Source organism: Canis lupus, chromosome 7 (genome assembly GCF_011100685.1).
Source record: "Canis lupus familiaris isolate Mischka breed German Shepherd chromosome 7, alternate assembly UU_Cfam_GSD_1.0, whole genome shotgun sequence".
Lineage (NCBI taxonomy): Eukaryota > Metazoa > Chordata > Mammalia > Carnivora > Canidae > Canis > Canis lupus.
Genome location: NC_049228.1, coordinates 69,840,568 through 69,864,777, shown reverse-complemented (window position 1 = coordinate 69,864,777; position 24,210 = coordinate 69,840,568). Strand labels below are relative to the sequence as shown.

Genomic DNA, 24,210 nt, shown 5'->3' with positions numbered 1-24,210 from the left:
ACATATAAATGAAGAATATTATTCTACAAATACTTACAGTATAATGGAAGCTCATTAACTAATGAGTAGTTCATAAGCTCTACATGAAAATGGTAAGGAAAATGGTGTACATCTGGATATTAACTAGAATTTCAGAAGCCTTGGGGTGCTTGGTTGGCTCAGTTGCTTAAGCCTCCAACTCTTGGTTTAGGCTCAGGGTCATGATCTCAGGGTCCTGAGATTGAGCCCATGTCATTGTAGGGTTTCCCGCTCAGCAGGAAGTCTGCTTCTCCCCACCTTTCTCTCACTTTGCTCCTCCCTCCACCTCATGCACTCACTCTCTCAAATAAATAAATAAATCTTCTAAAAAAAAAAAAAAAAAAAACGAAAAGAATTTCAGAAGCCTTTTGACAAATAACCCCAGAGTGTAGATTACGCTCCAAAATTAGCCTCTGACTGGCCTGTTCGGAATTTAATTTTCCAGAAATAATAAGCTCTGAAGAATATACAGAGCAGGCCAAAAAATCTTGTCTTCTTCCCAGACTTCATTCTGTAGATAGGCAATCTCAAAGTGACCCCATATCTGAACAACTAAGTGAAGTTCTCAGAGAATAGAATAGAATTGCTTCCTAACTCAGTCCTTGTCTGCTGCTTTACAACAGGCTTTTCTTACACTGACATCTGGAGTTCCCGAGGAAAGACTAGAAGATCCTCCAAGTGTTGTGTGTTGTGCGCATGTAAATTTTAAACCAACTTCTTGTGCCAGGTGGTCACATTAGAAAAGTCATGGGTATTTAGCTGGGGGAAGGCATTAAAGTGCTAAGTCGGGTAGTGCTGGAGAGCAAGGAAGGTGAAGCATCCCTGGGAGCTGCAAGATACTGTTTTAACTCAAAGTTTATGGAGATATGAACACCATTTTTGGTCAGAAGCCAAATCGAGTGTCACTAGATTGATTGCTCCGTACCACAGGCCATAGCCTTCGGTGTCATATTTCTCTTCTTATGCTAAAAAGAACTACCAAGAGCACCCCAGCACATGAACAAACCCAAGCAAGAGGGAGCTTTTGAGTCAAGTGTGAAATGACTGAGACCAATTTATTCTGAAGAACATGCTAATTAACTTGTTTTACTCTGTCATTCATCAAAACAAGGAATGTTTGAAATTAGGAGCAGCTAGCAGATTTCTTTTTCTAGGCCATCTCTGCTCAAATAGCCCTGTCTGCCTGGAGCCCTGTGATGAGATGGCCGGCTGAGGATGCTTTGGAACTGGCAGGAAACAGCTTGCACTTCTGCTGTGGGTGGGGTAGAGGGTTGTACCTCTCCACCTGCCACACAGCTGTGGTTCCTCAGCCCATGCAACCCTCTCATTTCACATCTGAGGGAACTAACACACAAAGAGCCTCAGTTTACCTTCTTGGCACGTACTTATTTTAAATTATCCATATCATGAAGTGCATGTTTGCCAGAACTCTGTGCCTTCAGCCAAACATTATGAAGCCACAATTAACCTATTGTTACACAATAATACTGTTTAAGCCAATTTAACAAACACTGGGTGCCTAATATTTGCCCATGACTCATCCTTCCTTGAGAGTAGGAATAGAATAAATATGGATCAGACCCAACCCCTGTCACCACGGCAATGACAGCTTAATTGAAGAGACACATATCCAACCATAATCTGATGAATGTTATGTATCTTGCAGCTTGAACCACGTAACACTGGTGTAGAGAGGCAGGAGTAATTAATATCATGTGAGATTTCAGGGAGGAGTTTATTGAAGAAATGGTATGTGATCTGAACCTCGAAGGATAAGCTGGGATTTTGCTAGGTGTAGAAGGAAAATGACGCATTTTTAAAAGTATAGAACATGAATATATCTTTAGTGACATCGGGAGTGTGTGTGTGTGTAAGCTGGGAAGAAGAAGGAACTGACTGAAGATTATTTTCTTTCCTGCTCTCCCTTTCCACCCCGTTTTGGGCTCCCAAACCTCATTATAACCATTTCTAGAAGTCTGGAGAAATAAAATGCAGCTGAACAGAAAATAGTAGGAAAATGGAAGCATCATATGTTGTCATGAGCCAGACCGTTTGGGTTCAAATCCCAGTTCTGTTATCTAGCTGTGTGAACTGGGGCAAGTTATTTAATCTCCCCATGCTTTGGCTTCTTCATCAGAGAAATTATGTTAACAATAGTGCTACCTCAGGCAATTATTGTTAAGGATTGAATTTTTGTATTCTTGTTTTTAAAAGATTTTATTATTTATTTAACAGAGAGAAAGAGAAGGAGAGAGCTCACCAGCAGAGGGGAGGGACAAAGCAACAGGGAGAAGCAGATTCCCTGCTGAGCAGGGAGCACGATGTGGGACTCCATCCCAAGGCCCTGGGATCATGACCTGAGTCAAAGGCAGACATTTAACTGACTGAGCCACCCAGGCGCCCCAGGACTGAATTTTCTAATCTATGTGTAAACACCTAGAACTTTGCGTGGCTCACAGTAAATGCTCTGTCTCAGTTGTGATTATTAGTATTATTTATATTATCCGTGCACATGAAGTGGGGTGTTCAGAGGGAAAACAAATGAAATCTAGCTCTTCTTTTTGTTTTTTTGTTTTTTTTTTTGTTTTTTTGTTTTTTGTTTTTTTTTAGCTCTTCTTTTTGGACATTAAATGTCTCCAGCAGAAAAGCCTCATCTGGCACCATAGTCATTGTCTATTGAGGGAATGAGGACATGGTGAAGAGTCAAGGTGCCCCTTCCAGACTTGCGAGATATTGTCTCAGGAAGGGCTCCTACATGTAGCTCTACCCTCTGAGGGCTGAGAGGCTTAACCAGGAATGGAACAGTCAGAAAAAGGCAATCTCTCAGCTTTTATTAGTCAGATTTTTTCCTTCATGATTAATATTTAAGTTCTTCCAAGCTGAGAGTCATACTTGCTTTTAACAGAACAAAACACTTAAATATAATGAACTTTCAAAATACAATGACTTTGTTTTTAACAACATGCTAGAATGTTAGTGGGAAGAATGTTTTGCTTTCATCCTACACAGAGAGCCAACAATAAAACCCCCAACACAAAGCCTTCCTTTCTGTTCTGTCAACAATAGACAAGTTTTTCTTTAAGTCTTTGATTGAAGTATAATATACACACACAAAAAGTACATATCACATATAAATGTAGAGCTTTGATGAGCTTTTGTAGACTGCACACAGCCACGTGACCAGCACCCAAATAAGAAACCAAACAATATCAGTTGCCCAAGATGCATCCTTCATATCTGTTGTCTACACCCCAGGGAAATCACTCTCCTGACCTCCAACAGCAGTAATTTGGTCTTTTATGGTGTTGTACTTTATATAAAAGCAATCATTATACTATGTACTCTTTTGTGTCTGGCACTGTTCATTCAACATTGTGTATGTGAGACTCCACCACATTGTTATGAATGGTCAACTCCTTAAATGTAATTTTTATGATGGAGAAGAGGAAAGTATGCTCATTGAGAACTTTTATTGTATTTATAGTGTATTTTATTTAATCTGCCATGGATTTGTATTTATTCAATAGGTGCTGCTGCTAACCTCAGTGCCATGTTTCCAAGTGTTCTTTCAAGAACAAGAATCACATATGTGTGTGCTTTTAATCATAAAGCTACTTACATTTCAACTTACTTTGCCTTGTTTCCATCATCTTGTAGGTATAAAAACCAGGTGCCAATAAACGTCCATGCAAACCCTGGAAAATATATTATTGAGAGTCGATATGGAATGCACACCCTGGAGATCAATGCGTAAGAGGATATCAGGATCCATGTGTGTTGTGTGACAGTTGCCTGGGGAGGCATGTCAGCACTCCAGTTAACAACAGCTGTCCCCCTTTTTTCCCAATGCAACATGATCACAAAGTGATCTTACGTTTGAATTTAAAGATGATGAGAAAAAAATTAACTTGTATCTTTTAGTTTATCCTTTTATATACTTGGGAGTTTTTCTTAGACATTAGTAAGAAAATAAGTTACATAAATAGGCATTTATATTTAGTTATCCTTCCACACTCCAAATCAATATCATCATCATCATCATCATCATCATCATCATCATCCTTTCTTTGCCTTAAATTAGCAAAGGCCATGGAGATTGTGGTGGGTGGCAGTGAAAGTAAGCTGCACTGGAATAAATTCTCTCCTTCAGTTCACCAGGAAGTGTGGGTAACTGCGCCCACCCTGTCAGCCTGCAGATGGAGGCAGGACTGGACTGAGATGTTTTTAGAGCAAAATCCATAGCAAAATTTTTAAGTCCTCAAACATTGATTGTATCTCTTAATATGGTTTTGAAATCCAAGCCTGGTTATGTGGATGAAAAAGTTAAGCTCACACCATGTTCAGTTCACATGGAACCATGACATGCTGAGATGTCAAAGTAAAATTTACATCATTCTTATCTAAATTCTCTCAAGAGAATTATAGCCTTCCCCTCAGATCAGAGCAGGTCACACATGTGATACTGGGTTTCAAGCAGGACCGTGGGGTTCTGTGACATTTGCCAAACACCGACCTTGACCTAAAGTCATTTCAGTTCTGCCGGTGGATGATTCTGCTGAGGCTGTAGTGAGCTATGTGGTTGCTTTATAATTAAGTAGTTATGAGAAAGGCAACCATATTGACCTTCCTGTAAAATTTCAATGAGAAGTTTTTACAAATGACACTAAATCCAGAAGGTCAATGAAAAACACAGACACTGGCATGATAAGACACAAAACGACCTGCTTTGATATCTTAGCTTGTTCATCATCTCCAGGAGATCATTCTTTCTCTTACTTATTAAACACATCCTAATTTCTGTATTATAACTTATAGGAACTTCCGAATAGCACTGCTATGTTGTGCTGTGGGCTGAAACTCCAAGTGTGACCTGAATCTTAGCTGAGTTGAGAGATAAACACCGTATTTGTACTTTGAAGCTAGAACGCCGAACCACACATTAGACAGACCTGGATCCGGCTTATAGCTCAGGGAGGCTGTGAGAGTCCATAAAGAGAGGCTGTGTCTTTCCCTCCCTGTCGCCCTGTGGCCCCCAGACAGAAACTCTCCTTGAGGGAGGCCAGCAGGAAGTTTGTACCCCTGGGGTGCTCTGGGTAGTTACCTGTTCAGACATCTGCTCCTGACACCGCTTTATAGACCAGTTGATCATAATACTGTGCTATAGTTTATGCGCTTAATAGTTTATTGACATGTTTTGGGGACATGGGCTAAGGTCACAGTGGACTATAGGTATCTTCCTCCCATACTGTGCTGCTGGCCTGAAATTGTAGTAGTTATCTTGGCGTTGTGTGAAATCCCACAGAGAGCTAGATCAGAGTTAGCTTCAAAAAGTCCCCATGAGCCACGTGTTAGGCTATGATTTGCAGTGTGCCTTGTTAGCAAAGAGATCCTTGATAGAACAGCTTATAGCGATGGTCACTCCTTTCCATCTATTCTTTCAGATGTGATTTTGAAGACACTGCCCAGTACCGGGCCTCAGCGATGAACGTTAAAGGGGAGCTTTCAGCATATGCTTCAGTCGTGGTAAAGAGTAGGTTTGCTGGACTTGTTTTATTCAAAGTGTATTTTTAAAAAGTTATCCTCATTACTAAAAAATAAATCAGGGAGCAGTTCACATGCATTTCTGCTTTCTTTTCTAGGATATAAGGGAGAGTTTGATGAAACTCGCTTCCATGCTGGGGTTTCCACCCTGCCCCTCAGCTGTAAGTTTAAAAATATATTTGCTAAGTGTCATCCCTATTCAAAATACAGCAGAATAAGCCATTCTATAATGCTGTAACAAAAGATAGGATTATTATAATATATGCTAGTATGTACATAATAGTTATCTATGCTGGGTTTAATTTTCAGATTCTTTGATTACTATTCTCTTTCTGAATATAACCATTTTGTTCTGGTTTTATGAAAGCCCAGATATGATGAACTAGAAGTGACAAGTACTTTTAAGTCTTTCTGTGTTAAACTGAAAAAGATCATTACACAAACCTGTATAGAGTGATTTAACCATGCACAACTGCCTTCCCCCCAAAGTCTGTATTGAATTAGAGCATTCAGATCAGCATCACCTCCTAGAGAAATCCATGTCTGACTCTCACTGCATCCCTCCTCTATCCAGTCAGGGTTGGGTGTCCCTGGTGAGACCACAGCACCTCCATCAGAAAATCCATTACACTGGACACCATTAACTATTATGGGTCTTTTTCTCCCACTGGCCTAACAACCGCTTGAAGGCAAAGCTAGACCTTTTATCTCTAAACCCCAGTGCCTGACTCAAAGTAGATGTTTGATAATGAATGAATAAATACATTAATTTGTGAAGTGCAATTTAAAATGAAGTCTAGAGGCGCCTGACTGGCTCAGTCAGTTAAGCATCTAATCTCGATTTCAACTCAGGTCATGGTCTCAGGGTCCTGAGATCAAGCCCCGAGCTGGGCTCCACACTGGGCATGGAGCCTGTTTAAGATTCTCTCTCCCTCTCCCACAGCCCCTCACCCTTCACTCTTGGAAAATAAATAATTAAATGTCTAAATGTGCTTTAATAACATCCTACTAAAAATATTCTGATCTGTGGCAATTTGTGAACTTCAATCATTTCACCCATATCAGAACATCTTTTCATAGGAAACAATAAAAGTAAAATTCTTATGGTTGCTCAAAAAATAAGATGCTTATGGTGATAAGACTGAAAAAGGTAGTAAAGCTTAAACTTATTTTCTGTACATTAAAAAATAAGTGATAGTTTTAAAAATGCTTGATGAAGGTACTTTTTCATGGGTCAGTTTTTCACCTTACTGGTTAGTTTGATGTCTGTAGATGACCTATCCCATCTTGGGATATTTAATATTTTAATATTCCAAGTTTTAATCTTTAGTATCAATGCCGTGGGAGGGGATGATGGGCAGGAGTGATGAAGAAACAAATCTCAACTCATGTTTTTCTCCTATCATTTGATGTATACTGGTACAGAATAGTTGAAAATCCTGAAACTATGACTTACCTCCCATTGTCCCTGAGACTGGTTTATTAATCATTTACTTCACAATCATCTGAATGTATTCTGCTCATTCTCACTGCCATATCATCATCCATATTTCTTCCATTTCTCTCTTCTCCATCAAGCTAGAGTCTAAAAGCCCAGCTCAGCCTTACTTCTCTTGCTTCTTAAATTTTGTCCAATTAAGATCCTCCTCTAAGCTGGTCCCTGAGTTAGTACATTGTTCCCAACACAAAAAAAACAGAGGACTTTTATTCATTTACTCAACTAATATTTATTGAGCATCTGCTATGTGTTAGGTACTGGTTTAGTTTTTGAAATATGCTGATAAATATCAGAGATAAAGCTCCCTGCCCTTGGTTCTGTTCCAGTAGTTAATATATGTTGATCAGTTGTACCAGAGCATACTAAGACATTTTGTTATATGCAATGATCATTTAACACTCTCCTAAAGTTTATAAAATAGATATATTTTACCTGTGCTATCCAAATGAAGAAATAGTTTTAGAGAGGTTAAATCATGAGACAAGACCCCCATAACGGTAGAGTGACTATAAGTTGGTCTTTCTAACTCTAAACCATATTCTATTTTTTTAAGGGAGTGAGAGAATCTTAGGCAGACTTCACAGCCAGCATGGAGCCCAAGGCAGGGCTCAATCTCATGACCTTAAGATCATGACCTGAACCAAAATAAAAAATTGGACACTTAACCAACTAAGCCACTCAGGTGCCCCTCTAAGCCATATTCTAAAACAGGAGTTGGCATTTTCTGTAAAGGACTCTTGTAATTTGTAAACTATAATTTGTAAATTGTAAATACTTTAGACTGTGGGCCAGATAGTCTTTCTCACAACTACTCAACTCCACTACTGCAACATAATAGTCACCGTAGACAGTAGGTAAATAAATTAGCATGGATGTATTCCAGCAAAACCTTATTTATGAACATTGAAGTTTCCTATGACTTTGCACATGTCACAAAATATTCTTCTTTTGATTTTATCTCAGCCATTAAAAAATTGAAAAATTATTTCTCATGGTACAAAGCAAGAGGCAGTCCAGATCTGGCTCATAGTTTTGCCAAACCCCACCTAACCCTTATCTCTATTTTGTAATCCTTATCTTTACTCTCTAAGGCAGCTTTGGAGCTAGCCTAGCTTCCCAGACAGCAAGGTCTGATCGAGTTATTTCACTTTTGATCTCAGTGGGACATCATTATATAGAAGTGGGGCAGATGGAACCTTTGCCTCAGAGAGTTGTTTCACTATTAGTGGATGTCTGAGAAAACACAAATTCAAGGCAATATCTTGTATTGCTTGAGAGCACAGGTTCTGGAAACAGCCTGCCAGTGTAAATCCTGGCTCTGTAGGGTCATTGTGGGCAGTTTTTAGCCTCCCTATGCTTCTGTTTCCTCATCTGTAACACAGAGATGATAATGGAACTTAACCTGAGAGAGCTATTTTGAGGTTTGAGTTAATAGATAGTTAGCACTTGGAACAATAGTTGGCACAGGTTGAACTCAATAAATTTTAGCTTGCATTTTCAAATTAATTCTAAGAAGTGTTAGGAAGAGAGATGAAATATGAGAGAAAAGGCCTAAATTTTAGAGTCAGGCATCTATGGGTTTGAATATCAATTTCATGTGTAATGCTTTTTGAAACCTGGACATTAACTGTGTATTATTTTTTGTGAACTTCTACACTCTCATCTGAAAGAGAGGAAAAAAATATCTGTGCTATGGGGTTTTTGCAAGGATTAGATGACATGTCAAATTCAAGTACATGGAATGATAACCCATTAACTTAATCATTATTTTCCCAAACTCTTTTCTCTTGAGGAAAGAGAAAATAACCAGGGAAGGTTTGTGATGCAGGTATTTACTCAATTTATAAGCAAGATATTTCTAAGAAAAATATTTGTTATAGTCACACATTTTCAGTTTGACATTTCTTATAATTTTTTTTCTTACTCAGATTATTAAAGCCACTGAAGCAATAACTTTTTCCTATAAGTCAGAAAACTCTATTTTTATGAGTAATTGATATGGCTATTTGTCTGAAATATAATATTTCATAATATATTTGTGGAGGTTCTCATTTCTTGTCACAGCAGTTGAGTTTTAAATAAACTAGGAACCTAAAAAGTGCACATATTGTGCTAAGTATTTAAGTCTAAGCTAAATGTGATATTCATTTACATTCTATTTAAAGTATTAAGCCTGACCTTTAAATTCTATTCATTGCTATAATAAAAATAAACATTGAGCATATCTGACCAATGAAGCAAGAATTTCCATTTCACATCATAATATATGGGAATATGCTATGTACTTCTTTACAAGACTTAATTTTTGCCAAGATAATTCATTTGATCAGTGTTTGTTGTGACTGCTTATTACAATGCTAGTGTCTCTTTGATGAGAAAAAACAAATTACTGATGCTCTGATGCTTGTTTTTGTTGTACCCAGTTGCGGTGACCCCTTATGGTTATGCATCCAAGTTTGAGATCCACTTCGATGACAAGTTTGATGTGTCTTTTGGAAGAGAGGGCGAGACAATGAGTCTAGGCTGCCGTGTAGTTATCACTCCTGAAATCAAGCATTTCCAGCCAGAGATCCAGTGGTACAGAAATGGTGAGCCTTCATGATGAATTCTCACTTAGGTTCTTATTCACAGAAGGTGCTTATTCTGGGGCTGGCACCAGAATATGAGTGTCCCTAAGACTGCAGACCTATTTATCAAAACTGGCAGAATTTGGATATTAGAAGGCATAACCTACTGGATGTTGAAAAAGTTTTTGTTAAAAAAAAAAAAAAGAGAAAAAATTTTTGTACATACATCAAAGTAGCAGAACTTTCACAATATATTTGTGGAGGTTTTCATTTCTTGTCACCAAGTATTCTGTGGAAAAGATTACAAAATGCATTTTTGTAAATTACTTACATATTCATTTTATAAGTTAATTTTATTTAGTAAAATTAAGGGAAATCCACTGAAGTCCAGTGGGACTATGGAGCCTACCCCTTGACCCCTGGGCATGATGGGCAAGGAGCGACAAGCTCAACAAGCAGTTGGCCTCAACTTCAGTTGTGCACACAGGCGCCTGCTGCACTCTGGAGCATCTGGGGCCAGACTGAAGCCAGTAATGGCAGCAGCACTGTGGATGGTGAACATGGCTCTAGGAAGAGGAGGGGCTCCATGTGGGAGCAGCATGGGAATCTATAGTCAGAGCTTGCCAGCCTGCCCCTCCTTCCCCAGAACTCATTTCTATGGGATCTGCACAAATACTAAATACTAACCTGAGCATCTAGACAGGAACTACTGGCAACCAGGTGGTAAACTTTGTCAATAAAATATTACAAAATAAAAGCATGTATATAGACATTGCAGTAAAGCATATGAGGCAGTTGTTGGAATTCTTCAGAGTTTAGAATCCCAGGTTTTGAAAACTGCTATTATTGCACAGCAGATATTCAGAGGCTTAAAAATATAAATTAAGCTTAAAGATCGTCGCATTCAATGAAAAAGAACACTATTTTCATATGAAACTGTGGATGAAGCAATAATAAGGGAGATAGTTTTAAAATCAATTTTTCCTTGTAATTGAAGATACAGTGATAGAATGCATAAACAGACATTTGGATTATATCATATCAGTATATCATTTTCAGTCTCTTGTATAACTTCCATAAGTCACAGAACATGCTAGGAAAAATATCAAAATATTATTATGTAAAATTACATTTAAAATTGAATTCAGACTTATGTGAAACTGTTCTATATGGAGTCATAGTTTTTTAGAAAGTTTGTTCCTTAAGAATCATTAGCTTTAGAGTACTAAAATTTATATTTTTAAATAATCTATCAGAAGGTTAACCCAACGTTAATTTTATAAGAATTTAACTATATAATATTATAACTATGAAATATCTTAACAGTCGCAGTAACAGTTGCATCAGCAGAAAGATCCTTCTCAAAATTAAAAATTTTCAACTCATTTCTGGTCTTGTATTTGCAAAGAGTGACTGAGGTTACTTTTTTTTTTTTAAGACATGTATTTGAGGGGAGGTGGGGGGGAGGTGCTGAGGGAGAGGGAGAGGGACAAGCAGGCTCTGCCTGAGTGCAGAGCCCGTTGTGGGGCTCAATTTCATGACCCTGAGATCATGACCTGAGCAGAAATTGTGAATTGGCCACTCAGCCGATGGAGCCATCCAGGTGCCCCTCAATTATATCGACTTAAAATGAAGTTGCCAAAATCTGATGACCTAATAACCGAATTTGCAGAAAAGCAAGCCAGAAATATCTTATTATCCATCAAGATATTACATTAATAAAAAATTGTTTTGGTATATAAGATTATGGCCTGAAAATATTATTTTTTTGTAATTCGTGTTACCCCAATCATATTTTATATGTAGTAAAATATTTTTAGAGGAAAAAGCCTTATACTTTAGTACCTGTAATTGTATTTTTTTTCTCTGCTTTTTGAACAGGAGCTTTGCAATTTCATTTTGCCCTGGACTCTGCAGATTATGTATCTGACCTTGGTCCCATCACTTTTGATATAGTATTTTTTACCAATGTAAGCATGGCAGGATGACTCAAAGCCTAGAGACTTCCACTAACAGTCAAATAGTTTTCAATATAGAAGAAGAGGCAGAGAGGGGCACCTGGGTGGCTCAGTGGTTGAGCGTCTGCCTTTGGCTCAGGGCCTGATCTGGGGTGGGGTCCCAGGATTGAGTCCCGCATCGGGCTCCCTGCATGGAGCCTGCTTCTCCCTCTGCCTGCGTCTCTGCCTCTCTCTCTGTGTGCCTCTCATGGATAAATAAATAAAATCTTTAAAAAAACAAAGACTAAGAAGAAAAGGCAGAGAGAAGGAAGGAGGGAAGATGGGTGGAAAAAGAAAGGAGCAATGGGGGGAAAATTCAGTTAATTTTCTTACTTTTTAAAAAAATTTCTAGGAGCACCTGTTTCTCCATCCAAATGGGTGCAAACACATTGGAGCGGAGATCGAGCCACACTGACATTTTCTCATCTCAACAAAGAAGATGAAGGCCTCTACACAATCCGCGTACGAATGGGAGACTATTATGAACAATATAGCGCCTATGTCTTTGTCCGAGGTAAGACCTATCAAAAAACAGAATACCTAAGAATGTTTAAAACACCGAGGCCAAATCAAGTTATTCAAACACGGTTTTCATAATGATGAAAGAACATTTGAAAATTCTTCCAGAATACATGGCATAGGGTTATTAACTTCCAGTAAAATTCTACCTAGTATAAAAAGGTTAACCCAAAGGCACCAACCCAAAGGTAATGAGTTTCTGGACTGTGTTACTATCACTTAGTACCTTCCTTATCAGTACCTTCCTTATCTTCAGGGATCACCAGGGCAGCTCTCTACAGGTGTTTGAGTAGAGACACTACACCCTAACAATACAAGAAGCCATTTCAGTTTATGGAAGCTGCAATAAAAAAGTGATGTGCAACTGGGGGACTTTTTGATTTCTATTTCAGGAAGCAAATTTATTATTTCACTGCAGACCCCTTCTTTATAGTTTCACCTTTAATGATCGGGGAAACAAAGTGCTGCAACCTACTCCTTAAGGCAAGCCGTTTAAGTGTGTTTTAGGAGTCTATCTTTCTTCAGCTGTATCTTGAATGGATTGGATGTATAGGGTGGGAATGTTATTGCTACATGGGATACCAGCACATTTGGAAGACCACTGACACTTTCAAGCTATAGAGGCAGTGCTCTGTGTTCTCTTCTGTGATGGTTAGTCAGGTGTGGCCACAAGAGGAGACACAGGAGAGGCTCAGGAAGACAAAGTTTATTACACTCACAGGTTTTAGAGACAAGGAGGTACAGCACACCACACAGGGCCACATGAGGAAATATCAGCATAGGTCCAGTTGGTCAGGAGGCAGAAGGGGCAAGAGGGAGGGGAGAGCTTAGGCCATGGCTTTTATTGAAATTTGTGGGAAAGGCAAGGTAGTTCCAGATAAACAGTTTAGGATGGGCTAGTTTGAATAATTTTGGTGGACTCTAAGCTATAGGGCCTGCTACCTGGCCCTGGGATGATTAAGGCAAGGGAATATTGCCTCCTGGGGTGCACAGGCCAGATAGAGGAGGTGTGGCTCTGGATTGGTCAATTTTCATATCAAAGTCATGCTCCTGGCTGAGCCTTTGCTATCTCCAAGAATTAGCTAGCCCTGGGAGGGACAGTGTCTCCCCAGTCAGAAAGGTTCTTAAAGTGACAAGACATCATAATATACAGAAAACTAAAATATAAGCAATACAGGAGAGTTACTAATTTTAAAAAATCTCTTGTGCACTAAATAGAATCATAAACTCATAGGAATTTTTATCAAAATGGAACTTTAGAGGTCAGGTGTCCTTAACTGGGATCCACAGACTCCCAAAGGGTCTAAGATTAGAATTGTATTTTGATATCTTTAGTTTCTTTGGCAATCTCATGTATTTTATTTCACGCGTTTGAAAGCATTATTCCGAGAAGGGGCCTCTAGACTTTCTTTGTCAGTTGGCCAACGGAGTCTATAGCACAGAAAAGTTGGGATTCCCATTCTGGTCCAACCCTTTAATTTTAAGATGCAGAAACTGAGGTTCAGAAAAATAAAGCTTCACAGTTAGTTAAAAGAAGTAGACCGAGGATATAGGTCTTCAGATGCCTCCCCCAGGATTTTAATTAGGGTATAGGCTAAGCTCCTGAAATGAAACAAAACAGTTTTTATTTCTCTCCTATGTCTATCAATGCAGAAATAGGGGTGTAGTTCAGAGTCCCAGGTCCCATCTACAATGTTATTCCACTGGCCCCATGGTTCTCTCCCATGTTCCCATCCCAGCCCATGGGAAGAGGAGAGAAAGGAACTGGAGGGAAAGATGCGGAGTTGTATACATCACTTCTGCTTGGTGAACACTTAGCCACACGCACTTATCTCACAGTGAGGGAAGCTAGGGTGTTACGTGTCCAGTTGGGCAGTCATGTTGCCTGCTAAAGCTGGGGCTTCTAGTACTAAAAGGAAACAAGAAACACGGATACTGGTGACAGTTAGCAGTCTACATACACCCACAGTGAACAGTACAATTTTTGAACTCTGCCCCAGAACAACAACTGATAAAGACACGTGAATATCTACATCTTCTGAAAATGTATCAGATTTTCTCCTGCACAAAAGTATTGTGGGAAAATATCACTGAGGGAAGAGAGGTGCTAGGCTCTGGAAAAATCTTCACAAAGATGGACACACTGAAACTCATCAGCAAGTAAGTTTGTTTAGACAAACCATCTGGATAAACCTGACTAAATAAGGACTGAATAAGCAAAGCCTTTGCCTCTGCTCTCAGTTGTCTTACCTAAACTGGACAGTGTCTCTAGCGACTCAAGAAAAAATCCCACAATTATGTCATGGTGATTCTTTTGTGGACTTTTTCTGGGAACTTTGACACAGTCTAGGGTTTTCTCAGTAACATTTCTCAGCGCCTGTATCCAGAATTGTGGCTCTCCACCAGTAGGCCAGGCTTCCCATATACTAACTGTAGACAGGGAGAAGGCATTGAAATTTGAAATTTAAACTTACACTAGTTTTCAAATCCACAAAATAAGGAAATGGAAAGACTCTAAAATTTACCAGATGTTGGTATGAGAGAATTGAGAAGATAAATGGGAAAGACAAAATTGGAAAGACAAATTTCAATAATTGTTTTGTGAGCTTAAGAACCATTAGAAAAATATTTCACTTGTAAGTTTATTTTAAATGATATATTTTAGATTCTTTTTAAAAAACTTTTTAAAGTTATACTTGCTAAACCACAAGATTCACCGATGTTGAGTGGATAGTGCTTTTAGAACATTTACAGAGTGTGCAACATCATGTACAGTCCAGTTTTAGAATATTTCCATCACCCCCAAGAGATTTCTTGGCCCATTCCCCACTGTAATCCTCAGACTAGCCTGTAGGCAACCACTAACATACATTGTGTTTCTGTTGGCCATCTCTGGACAATTTCTGGTTATAGTATTTGGACTTTTACATCTATCTTCCTTCATTAAAATGTATGTTTTGAGGTTCATTTGTGTTATAACACATATTATCAGTTTGTTCCTTTTTATTGCTGAGTATTGTGATGTATGAATATACTTCATTTTGTCCATCCATTCACCAGTTGGATAGTTGGATTGTTTCCACTCTTTGGCTATGATGACTAATGTTGCTATGAACATTTGTGTTCATATTCACGGATGTATGTTTTTATTTCTCTTGTGTAGAGACCTACAAGTGGAATTGCTGGGTCATATGTTAAGTTTATGTTTAACTTTTTAAGAAATTGCCAGCATATTGGGTTTTTTTTTGCAAATATTTTATTTTTAAGTAATCTCTACACCCAACATGGGGCTCAAACTTGCAACCCCCAGATCAAGAGTCACATGCTTCACCAACTCAGCCAGCCAGGCAACCCAAGTAATTGCCAACATGTTTTAAATGACACTTTATGTGTTTTATAAAACTGTATACATTGAACCGCATGAAGCCATTTCAGTGCATTTTTAGAGCTCTGATATTTTTACTGCTTAGAACATAGCTTCTGAACCAGAACAATCAATGTATGAAGCACCGTATGTCTGCAGAAATGCATTCTAGAACCGTACATATTTGGCTGGGATTTTATTACGTAGGTAATATGTGTTCTTTGTGAAAAAAAAATAGATCATATAAATAAGCAAAAAAAAAAAAAGAAAAGAAAACAAAACAAAAAAGCTTTCCAGTCTTATTATTTTATTACGTATTCTTCTAGACTTCTATATTTTATATATTCTTCCCTCTCCCACCCTCTCCACCTCACAGAGGGAGAGAGGTGATAAAATGGTAAAGGACAGGATAGAAATGTCATGAAAAACAATTACAAATGACAAATATATGAAAAAGTTTTCACTGGTAATCAAACAAAAATTGAAATGATAAAACATTTTGATCTATCATATTGTAAAGATTTAAAGGATTTTAAAAATCCACTGGGATAAAGGAATGAAGGGAATAGCACTCCTGTACATTGCTGGTAAGTGTTAATTGTTTCAACTTTTCTTTTTTTTTTTTTTTTGGTTTCAACTTTTCTAAGGATGTTATGCTACTATATAGCAATAGTGCAAATTTCTACCAATTCTAGTTCTAGGAACTTAACTGGGCAAAGGGGAGAAAAATGTTTGTACTGGGAAAAACTAGAAGAAATCTAGATATCCACCCATGGGAGTTGTAAAATAAAGTATAATAAATGCCCCATGTAAAGGATGGAATACCACACAACAATGAAAAAAATTATGCATATCTGTATTTATTGATATGGAAATATATTAAAATGAAACTATATAGTCTGGTCCCATTTTTATTTCAAAAATAATCCCTTTTGAGTTCATACATACAGAAAAATAATCTAGAAAAATCTAGGCCAATAAGTTAGTATTTATCTCTGAATTGTGGAATTAAAAGGGATTTTAACATATAATTTTGATTATCATGTTTTATAGGCATGCACTGCTTTTATAATAAAGATAATAGAGTTACTTACATTTCAGAAAAATTTATTATTAGTTTGTGTCTAAGTCAAAATATAAAGAGTAGCAGGCTAATCTTTCACCTAATTAATAAAACCTACAAAAACTTTGGCTTTTTGAAGAGTTGGGAGAAGGAAGGGCACGGGCTGAGAAGGTTGCTGCTGACCAAGTGGGCACTGTGTGGTCAAGCACTCTAGAGCAGTTGCTGAGAGCCAGGAGCACAGATGTGTTGTAACATAACACAATATTTGGACTTGGCTTCCAGCAGCTCCTATATGGAACCTGTTTTTTGAAAGACTATCAAGTGTACCCCAAGGATGGCATAATCCAAGCAACGTTATAAATATGCTGAAAATGGCTCCCTAGATGCCTACTGTCTGCCAGGCTTTCTTATATACAATGGATATTCGGCAAACTAAACTCTGCTCTCTCAACTCAGGGATTCTTGGTTGTTTCATTATGGGTTTAGCAAAAGGACATGGGTGGAGGTTACCATCTGTCTCTTCCCATCTGAGCGGCTTTCCACACCCCTCCTTTGCCACTTTGGCCTGTTAACCTCAGCATCTCTAACCCTTTTTGGCTCTGCTCTAACTTCACCATCAGCAGGCTCTCCCCCATCCAGTTCTCTCAAAGCTTGAAAGGAAAGATGTTTCTCCTTGCTTTTAGGCACCATGATTTGTACATGTTCTTGTACAGCACTATGCCAGAAAAATTGCCTAAAACACTTTCCTGAAGATTCATGGGACAAGAAACAGAATATTCAAAACCAGAGTGACTTGAGCTCTTCAGAGGCAATGCAAACCTATCAAATTCAGAAATGCACAAATATCTCTGCCTTATTATCAAATGGTTTAGAAATTCATAAGAGTTACAGAAGTATAGCTCATTATAAAAGAAAGTGTTTATTCAGTCAACAGAAGTGTTTTCCCTGAGCTGAGTGGCTCCAACATGTCTCAGCCTTGTCTCCTGTTAACTCTGGTTACAAAAAGGTTGACCAGAGGTCAGGAGGAATTGGCAATGGGGACCCCACCTCCAGGAACCCTGCCTATCACTTAAAAGGCTCTTAACAGATTATTTCCATTCCCCTTGCTCTCCCCCTGAAAACATCCCTGGTTCACTAGCTGTGCCTGAAGACACTGCTGAGACTCACTGTCAGAGGATCCCATTTCATAAACAATCACTGTCCTCTCTTTCTTGTATAATCCTGGACTTCTCCTAAACTTGGATCAACTAGGCTCAGATGTGGATATTGCATCAGAGTTCCTTTCGCAACTATCTTCAGTCTGGGAACAAACATTTGATTAAAGTGAATGTTTTCCTTTCTCTTCCAAAGAGGGAGTGCCTGGCAGAGGGATGGGCAGAGCTTCATGGTTTTTATTCTCTTGTGGATGCATCCACAAGGTGATAGAAGTGGCTATTTTTTCCCCTACAGAGGAATTCGTATTTCTGAGTAACACTATACAAAAGATATCTTAAGAACAGACTTTCTGGCTCAGCTTCCCCTTAGATGTTTTTGATAGTGATTCCTGACATCTCCATACTTATTTTCCTTTAGAACATTTTGGGCAGGCAAAGGCCATGAGGGTAAGGTCGTGGGTCCTTTTTAGAGCCCTTTCTAACATAATGTTTTTTGTACTGATGATGAAAAGCACACACTGTCAGGTTGGTAGGCAGATTCGAAGATTGAAGCTTGATGTACTTAAGCCAAAGATGTAGCCACTGTGGATGTGGTAAGAAATGTGTGCACAAAGTCCTGAATTGCCAGACTGTGATGGATCTTGTCTGAGACGGTTAAAGGGATCCTTCTGTATTTCCACAGATGCTGATGCAGAGATTGAAGGAGCTCCAGCCTCTCCCTTGGATGTTGTGTCCTTGGATGCCAACAAAGATTATATCATCATCTCTTGGAAACAGCCAGCTGTGGATGGAGGGAGTCCTATCCTGGGATATTTTATTGATAAGTTAGTACTTGGTCTAGTTTCAGTTTGAGTGATTTGGGCATAAAGATGCATGCTTGATTTCTTCCACCATTTCTACATGAAATATTTTCTGGTCTCTTCTCCCTCTTTCTCTGTCTCTGTCTTTGTCTCTGTGTGTGTGTGTGTGTGTGTGTGTGTCTCTCTCTCTCTCTCACATACACACATGCACATCCCTATCTATTGACCTAAATTCCAAAGATAATTTTCAGTTTGACTACCAATGCAAGTCACTAATTTGGCAAGAATGCTATGAATTTGTAGACCGTATAGAGGCCAGCTTATTAGAAACAACTAATGTCCAATATATTTAATGTCCACATTCCTAGTATGTCAAGTAAATTTAAAGTATTAAGTAATTTAAAGAATCATACTTTAGGAATACTAGCAATATCTTACTTATAGGATGTGGTTTAAAGTTAGACAATGAAATAACAATTATCAGTAGTATTAAATTATGTTCTTTCTACAAGTTTTTGCTATTTACATTCTCCAAAACTTAGAACCTCTGATATTTATAGTAACTGGGTCTTACACATTAATTATCCAGTGAGTTTGGACAATATAGACAACAAATTTAGACTATCAACCTAAATACATTATTATCTGACTTAGTTTCTATTCAAATAGTTGCTCCAATTCTCTTTCCATTTTTCAGTAATAGAATCTAATTGTAGATACCACTAGGGACAAATAATCTGTGCCACCATGGTACAACAGGTTTGTACCAAGGTGTATTAAACCTAATATTTGTGGTAATAAGTAAATATATGCCTGTTGGGCTCAATACCAGAGAAATATTTATAACATATCATATACCACTTAACAACATACTAAATACTTGCACACTATTTTGTCATTTAGTAATGATGAACTGTGAAGTTTTAGGTAGATTCTTTTTCATTTTTATAGACTACCTTATTGTCTTTGGCAGATTTTCAAGGGATTTGCAAACTTAATCAGTCTAAGACCAGGGACAATCAGAAGTACATTTTGCTTAGTCATGTTAAAAATAACCATATTATGACTAAGATTTATTAAATATTGGTTATGTGCATGGCACTGTTCTAAATATATCACATATATTACCCATAATCACTGTTTGAAAGGTAGATACTCTTATTATGAGTAGGAAACAGTAGCTGGCCCAAAGCCACATGCTGGTGAGAAAACACTAAGTTGCCTAAAGTCACATAGTAAGTAGCAGAACTAGAATTCAAATATCAGCCTGGCCATATGCTTGTGTTCTTTCTGCTCTAACAAGTTGTAGACATCTCCAGAGCAGCTTCTTTCCACCTTTCTTTCTGCCACATGAGGGTTGGGAAACACGCTATAGTATCACTGGGTCACCGTGACCATCTGCATAGGGAGAGAGGGAGAATCTCTGGAGACAGGGGCAGTTTGAAGAATTGTCCTAGGCCTCTGAGCTCCCTCCCATACCCTACTCATAATAGCTTCAGAATTTCTACAAAGGCAAGATTTAAGGTTAGAAGGCAGGGATTGAAGCCATATTTGATAGCACTTAACATAAGGTTGAGGAAATGTCCATTGTCTGTAAGAATGGAAGGGTGAGACTGAGGAAACAAAGAGAAACCTCTTGCCCTGACCACCTTTGCCCTGACATTGAAACCCCCTCCTACATGCAAATTATTTGGGAATTAGACATTTTAGACATAGAGCCATGTTGGGGAAGTGACATAAACTAAAAGTTTGGTGCTCTACCCATTAAAATGGATGAGTTACTTAATCCTAATGCTGATAATTAAATCACACACTGAGCCCCTAACCCAGGCCATTAGCATAATATGAGCTGCCATCTTTATCTCCCAGCATGTGACCACTCCACCCCAACTGCTGTAAAAGCATCTAGTTAGAAATCAAAAGTACCAAGACCATAATCTCTCCCAGCTAGGCCTGAGAGTTTCCCTGCATCTCATCAATTTCATCTGTTAAGAAACAAATATATTACAATACTCTCCTTACCCTTCTACTCACACAGCATGTAATGAGCATTGAGTGGGTTCTTTTCAGTGGTGCCTGGCTGGCTCAATCAGCAGAGCATGTCACTCTTGATCTCAGGGTAATGAGTTTGAGCCCCACATCAGATATAGTGATTACTTAAGAAAAAAAGTGAGCTTTTTCCAAACTACAGTATACCTAAGTATATTTAAGATGTTAGCTTTGTCAAAAAGAACTTTTATTTATTTTTTTTAAATTTTATTTATTCATGAGAGACAGACATGGGAGGCAGAGGGAGGGGCAGGCTCCCCTTGGAGCAGAGAGCCTGATGCGGTGCTCAATCCCAGGACCCCAGGATCACAGCCTGAGCTGAAGGCAGCCGCTCAACTGACTGAACCACACAGGTGCCCCCAGTAGTTTTATATTTGAAAGAAAGTGCAAAAAGAAGACAAAGAAAGAAGTCACCAGTGGTGGAATTGAAAATGTCAGCCAGGGAGATGTTTAGGGAATCCTCCCCTTCAGTCTCTCCAGTGTAAAGCTGTATATACTTACTTGTTGCTGCTTCTGTTTTTTTCCCCAAAATTCTCCTGCTTAGCATACCAGGCCCCTCAGCTGCTTGCTTTTAGGGAGTTTAAAGGAAGTATGTGTGTTTAGGAGGGATCTGAGGCTTCTTTATTATTCAGGAGGAAGTACTGCAATCCAGTGGAATTGAGTGCTTGCAATTAAGTAACTATTGAACCACACTTGAGCTAGGTATTTTATAGGGAGATCTGAAGCACTTGGGCGGGTTTGCAGCTTTGGAGGTATTCATTTAGACATACTTCTTTTAATATTCTTGCTGACCGCTCTCTTTCCCTCAGGTGTGAGGTCGGCACAGATAGCTGGTCTCAATGCAATGACACACCTGTAAAGTTTGCTCGTTTTCCAGTCACTGGGTTGATAGAAGGTCGTTCTTACATATTTCGAGTTCGAGCTGTGAATAAAAATGGAATAGGTCTACCATCTAGAGTTTCTGAGCCTGTGGCTGCTCTGGATCCAGCTGAGAAAGCAAGACTTAAAAGTAAGCATTTTTCAATTTTCTTTTCTTTTTTGTGTAACTACACTAGAACTCGTTGCAAGGTTATTCCTCCCCCTTCCACTAGAGGGAGAAGAGAATAGGAAATCCTTTATCCATCAGAAAATCCTAGGGGACAAACAACCAAAAACAAAAACAATATTTTTTTTTTTGACTCATCTCTTCACTAAGGGCTGTCTTATTTTAATTTGATTCAAAAAAATTTCTTTGTAAAACAGAGCTCTGGGCATTCTGTTTGAAATGAAATATGATAAAAGCCTAGGAAGCATTTTTATTCATTTTATTAGCACACCACAAATATACTTTTCTTTTAGTTCTTAAAATTATAAGGTAAATTTCCTAACTTAGAGTTTGCCCATTAGAGCATTAATATTTCAACACAATGAGTTTCTTTATATCAAAAGAAAAATGCATTTATGACATATCTTTATACTTGAGTTACCATATTAGACAGTGAAAAATCTTTTCATATATTTAAACTCCAATTCTTAGTGTCAAAACCATGGTACATGAATTATGCTTTGCGTTTGTTTTGTGGGAACCCATATGCATCCTCAGTAATAGAGACCATTAAATGACATTAAAAGATTATTGGAAATCAACACTTCAGTCCATACCAGATTTTTCAAACTTGACCCTATAGACACTTTAGATGTTAATTATTTGTCGTAAGGGGCTGTTCTGTGAACTATAGAATGTTTAGAAGCATCTCTGGCTTCTATCCACTAGATATCAATAACGCTCCTTCTCCCCCCCATTGTGACCATCAAAATTGTCTCCAGATATTACCAAATGTCCCTGAGTGGCAAAATTACCCTAGTTGAGGACTACTGGTCTATGTCATACTCAGTGTTATTCTTTACCTTAAGTACATGTATGGCATCATAAAAAACTAAGTAAAATATCTTTTCTCTGGAGACTTTTTCTAATCAAGTTCTTTGATTGCCCTCTATTTTTTGCTTACTATCTGACTTCCCTCCCTTTTTCCTAATTCCAGCTCATACTTTCATTTACTCCTCTTTTATAAATTCCAATGAAAATAAGACTTGTTTGCATTAAAAATAGGCTATCCTGCATGTCACCTGTTTTTGTACAAACTATGGCGAAAATTTGTTGCTAACGTAGGAGTTGAACCATTCTCTTTCTGTTACTTATGAGAATACAGAAATGAATTTCTTCTTCAATGAATAAATGAATTAAATGAATTTAAATGGATTTTCCTCTTTTCCTGCCCATCTCACCCATTTTCCTTACTCTAGATCTCAACTGGTTTCCTTTGTAGATAATGCTTTTCAAAATATAATGGAAAGAAATTGCTTTCATTGAACTGTACTATAGGATTAGCTCCCATTTTCTCTTTCAGCTTCATTATTGCAGATACATAACTACTGGGCTTGCAGTTCCAGAAACATTTCCCCCAAATACATGTTATCTCATAAAAAGAGATGAGAAAACGTACATGTTTCCAGAGGTCTATATTGAGCAGTAAATGAACATAGGTGATTTACCTTACTTGTGAAAGTACAATTTCAGAAATGTTGACTTCGAATAGATGGGCTCTGTTCTCTAGCAGATTGTGAGTTCCTTGAAGACCTTACACCATGTACATGCTCAGTAAGATTCATTAGGAAAATATTGTAAGTAAACTAGTACCAAACCCATTTGTGACTATTATGGCCAGTTTATGAGTGCAGTTGGAACTGCATTTATGAATTTTGTGACCTTTACATTTCTCTCTGTTCAGGTCGCCCTTCAGCACCGTGGACTGGGCAGATCATTGTCACTGAAGAGGAGCCTACAGGTAAAAACTCAGTTTTTTCCCAGATACTATTGCCAATGTTTTGCCATGTAGTTTTGCCTTTTTTTGTGGAGAGTACAGTGTATATTATTTAAGATGTTTTGGAAGGAACATTCTGAAATATTTGGAGATCATAAAGTAACTTATACTTTCAGAGAATCACTTTTTTAAAAACAAGGTTTATTGAGGTGCAATTGACATAGAGTAAACTGATATCCATAAAATATACAATTTGACAAATTCAACATGTGTATACCCCTGTGAAACTCTCGGCCATGATAAAAATAATGAATATATTCATCACCCCTAAAATTTCCTCTTGCCTCTTTGTAATTCCTTTCTCCTAACTCTGCCCATCTCCAGGACATCACTGATGTGCTTTATGTCACTCTAGTTTGTATTTTCCACACTCTTAGATAAATGGAATTATACTCATTTTCCTCTGGTTTTCTTAAACTCAGCATAATTATTTTGAGATTTATTCATGTTGATGTATGTATCAGTTCACTTCAATTTTTTATCCATTTACTGTCAAAAGCTTCTATGATCATCCTTGTTAAAGTGTTTGTATGGACATACACTTTCATTTCTCTTGGATAAATACCTAAGAGTTGGACAGATAGGTCATATGATAGGTGTATGTTTAAATTTTTTTGGTGTATGTTTAATTTCTAAAGAAACTGTCAACTGTTTCCAAGATGTTTGTACCATTTTACATTCCCATTAGGAGTATGAGAGTTCCAGTTCCTCCACATTGTCACCAGTAGTGGTATTTCATAGTGAGTGTAGTGATCTTACTTTGTATTTCCCTAATACTG

The 24,210-nt window shown here is 38.0% G+C and overlaps 1 protein-coding gene across 4 annotated transcripts in view; it reads left to right on the top strand.

Annotated features, from left to right (window-relative positions):
- MYOM1 (myomesin 1) overlaps nt 1-24,210 on the top strand; it is a 135,153-nt gene that overhangs the window by 35,676 nt on the left and 75,267 nt on the right. For all 4 annotated transcript variants that reach the window (XM_038543722.1, XM_038543723.1, XM_038543724.1 and 1 more), the window contains 8 exons: nt 3,676-3,768; nt 5,460-5,548; nt 5,658-5,720; nt 9,481-9,645; nt 11,974-12,135; nt 18,404-18,545; nt 21,380-21,579; nt 23,339-23,395. In XM_038543722.1, coding sequence (XP_038399650.1) covers nt 3,676-3,768; nt 5,460-5,548; nt 5,658-5,720; nt 9,481-9,645; nt 11,974-12,135; nt 18,404-18,545; nt 21,380-21,579; nt 23,339-23,395 — 971 coding nt within the window. The remainder of the gene's footprint in view (nt 1-3,675; nt 3,769-5,459; nt 5,549-5,657; nt 5,721-9,480; nt 9,646-11,973; nt 12,136-18,403; nt 18,546-21,379; nt 21,580-23,338; nt 23,396-24,210) is intronic.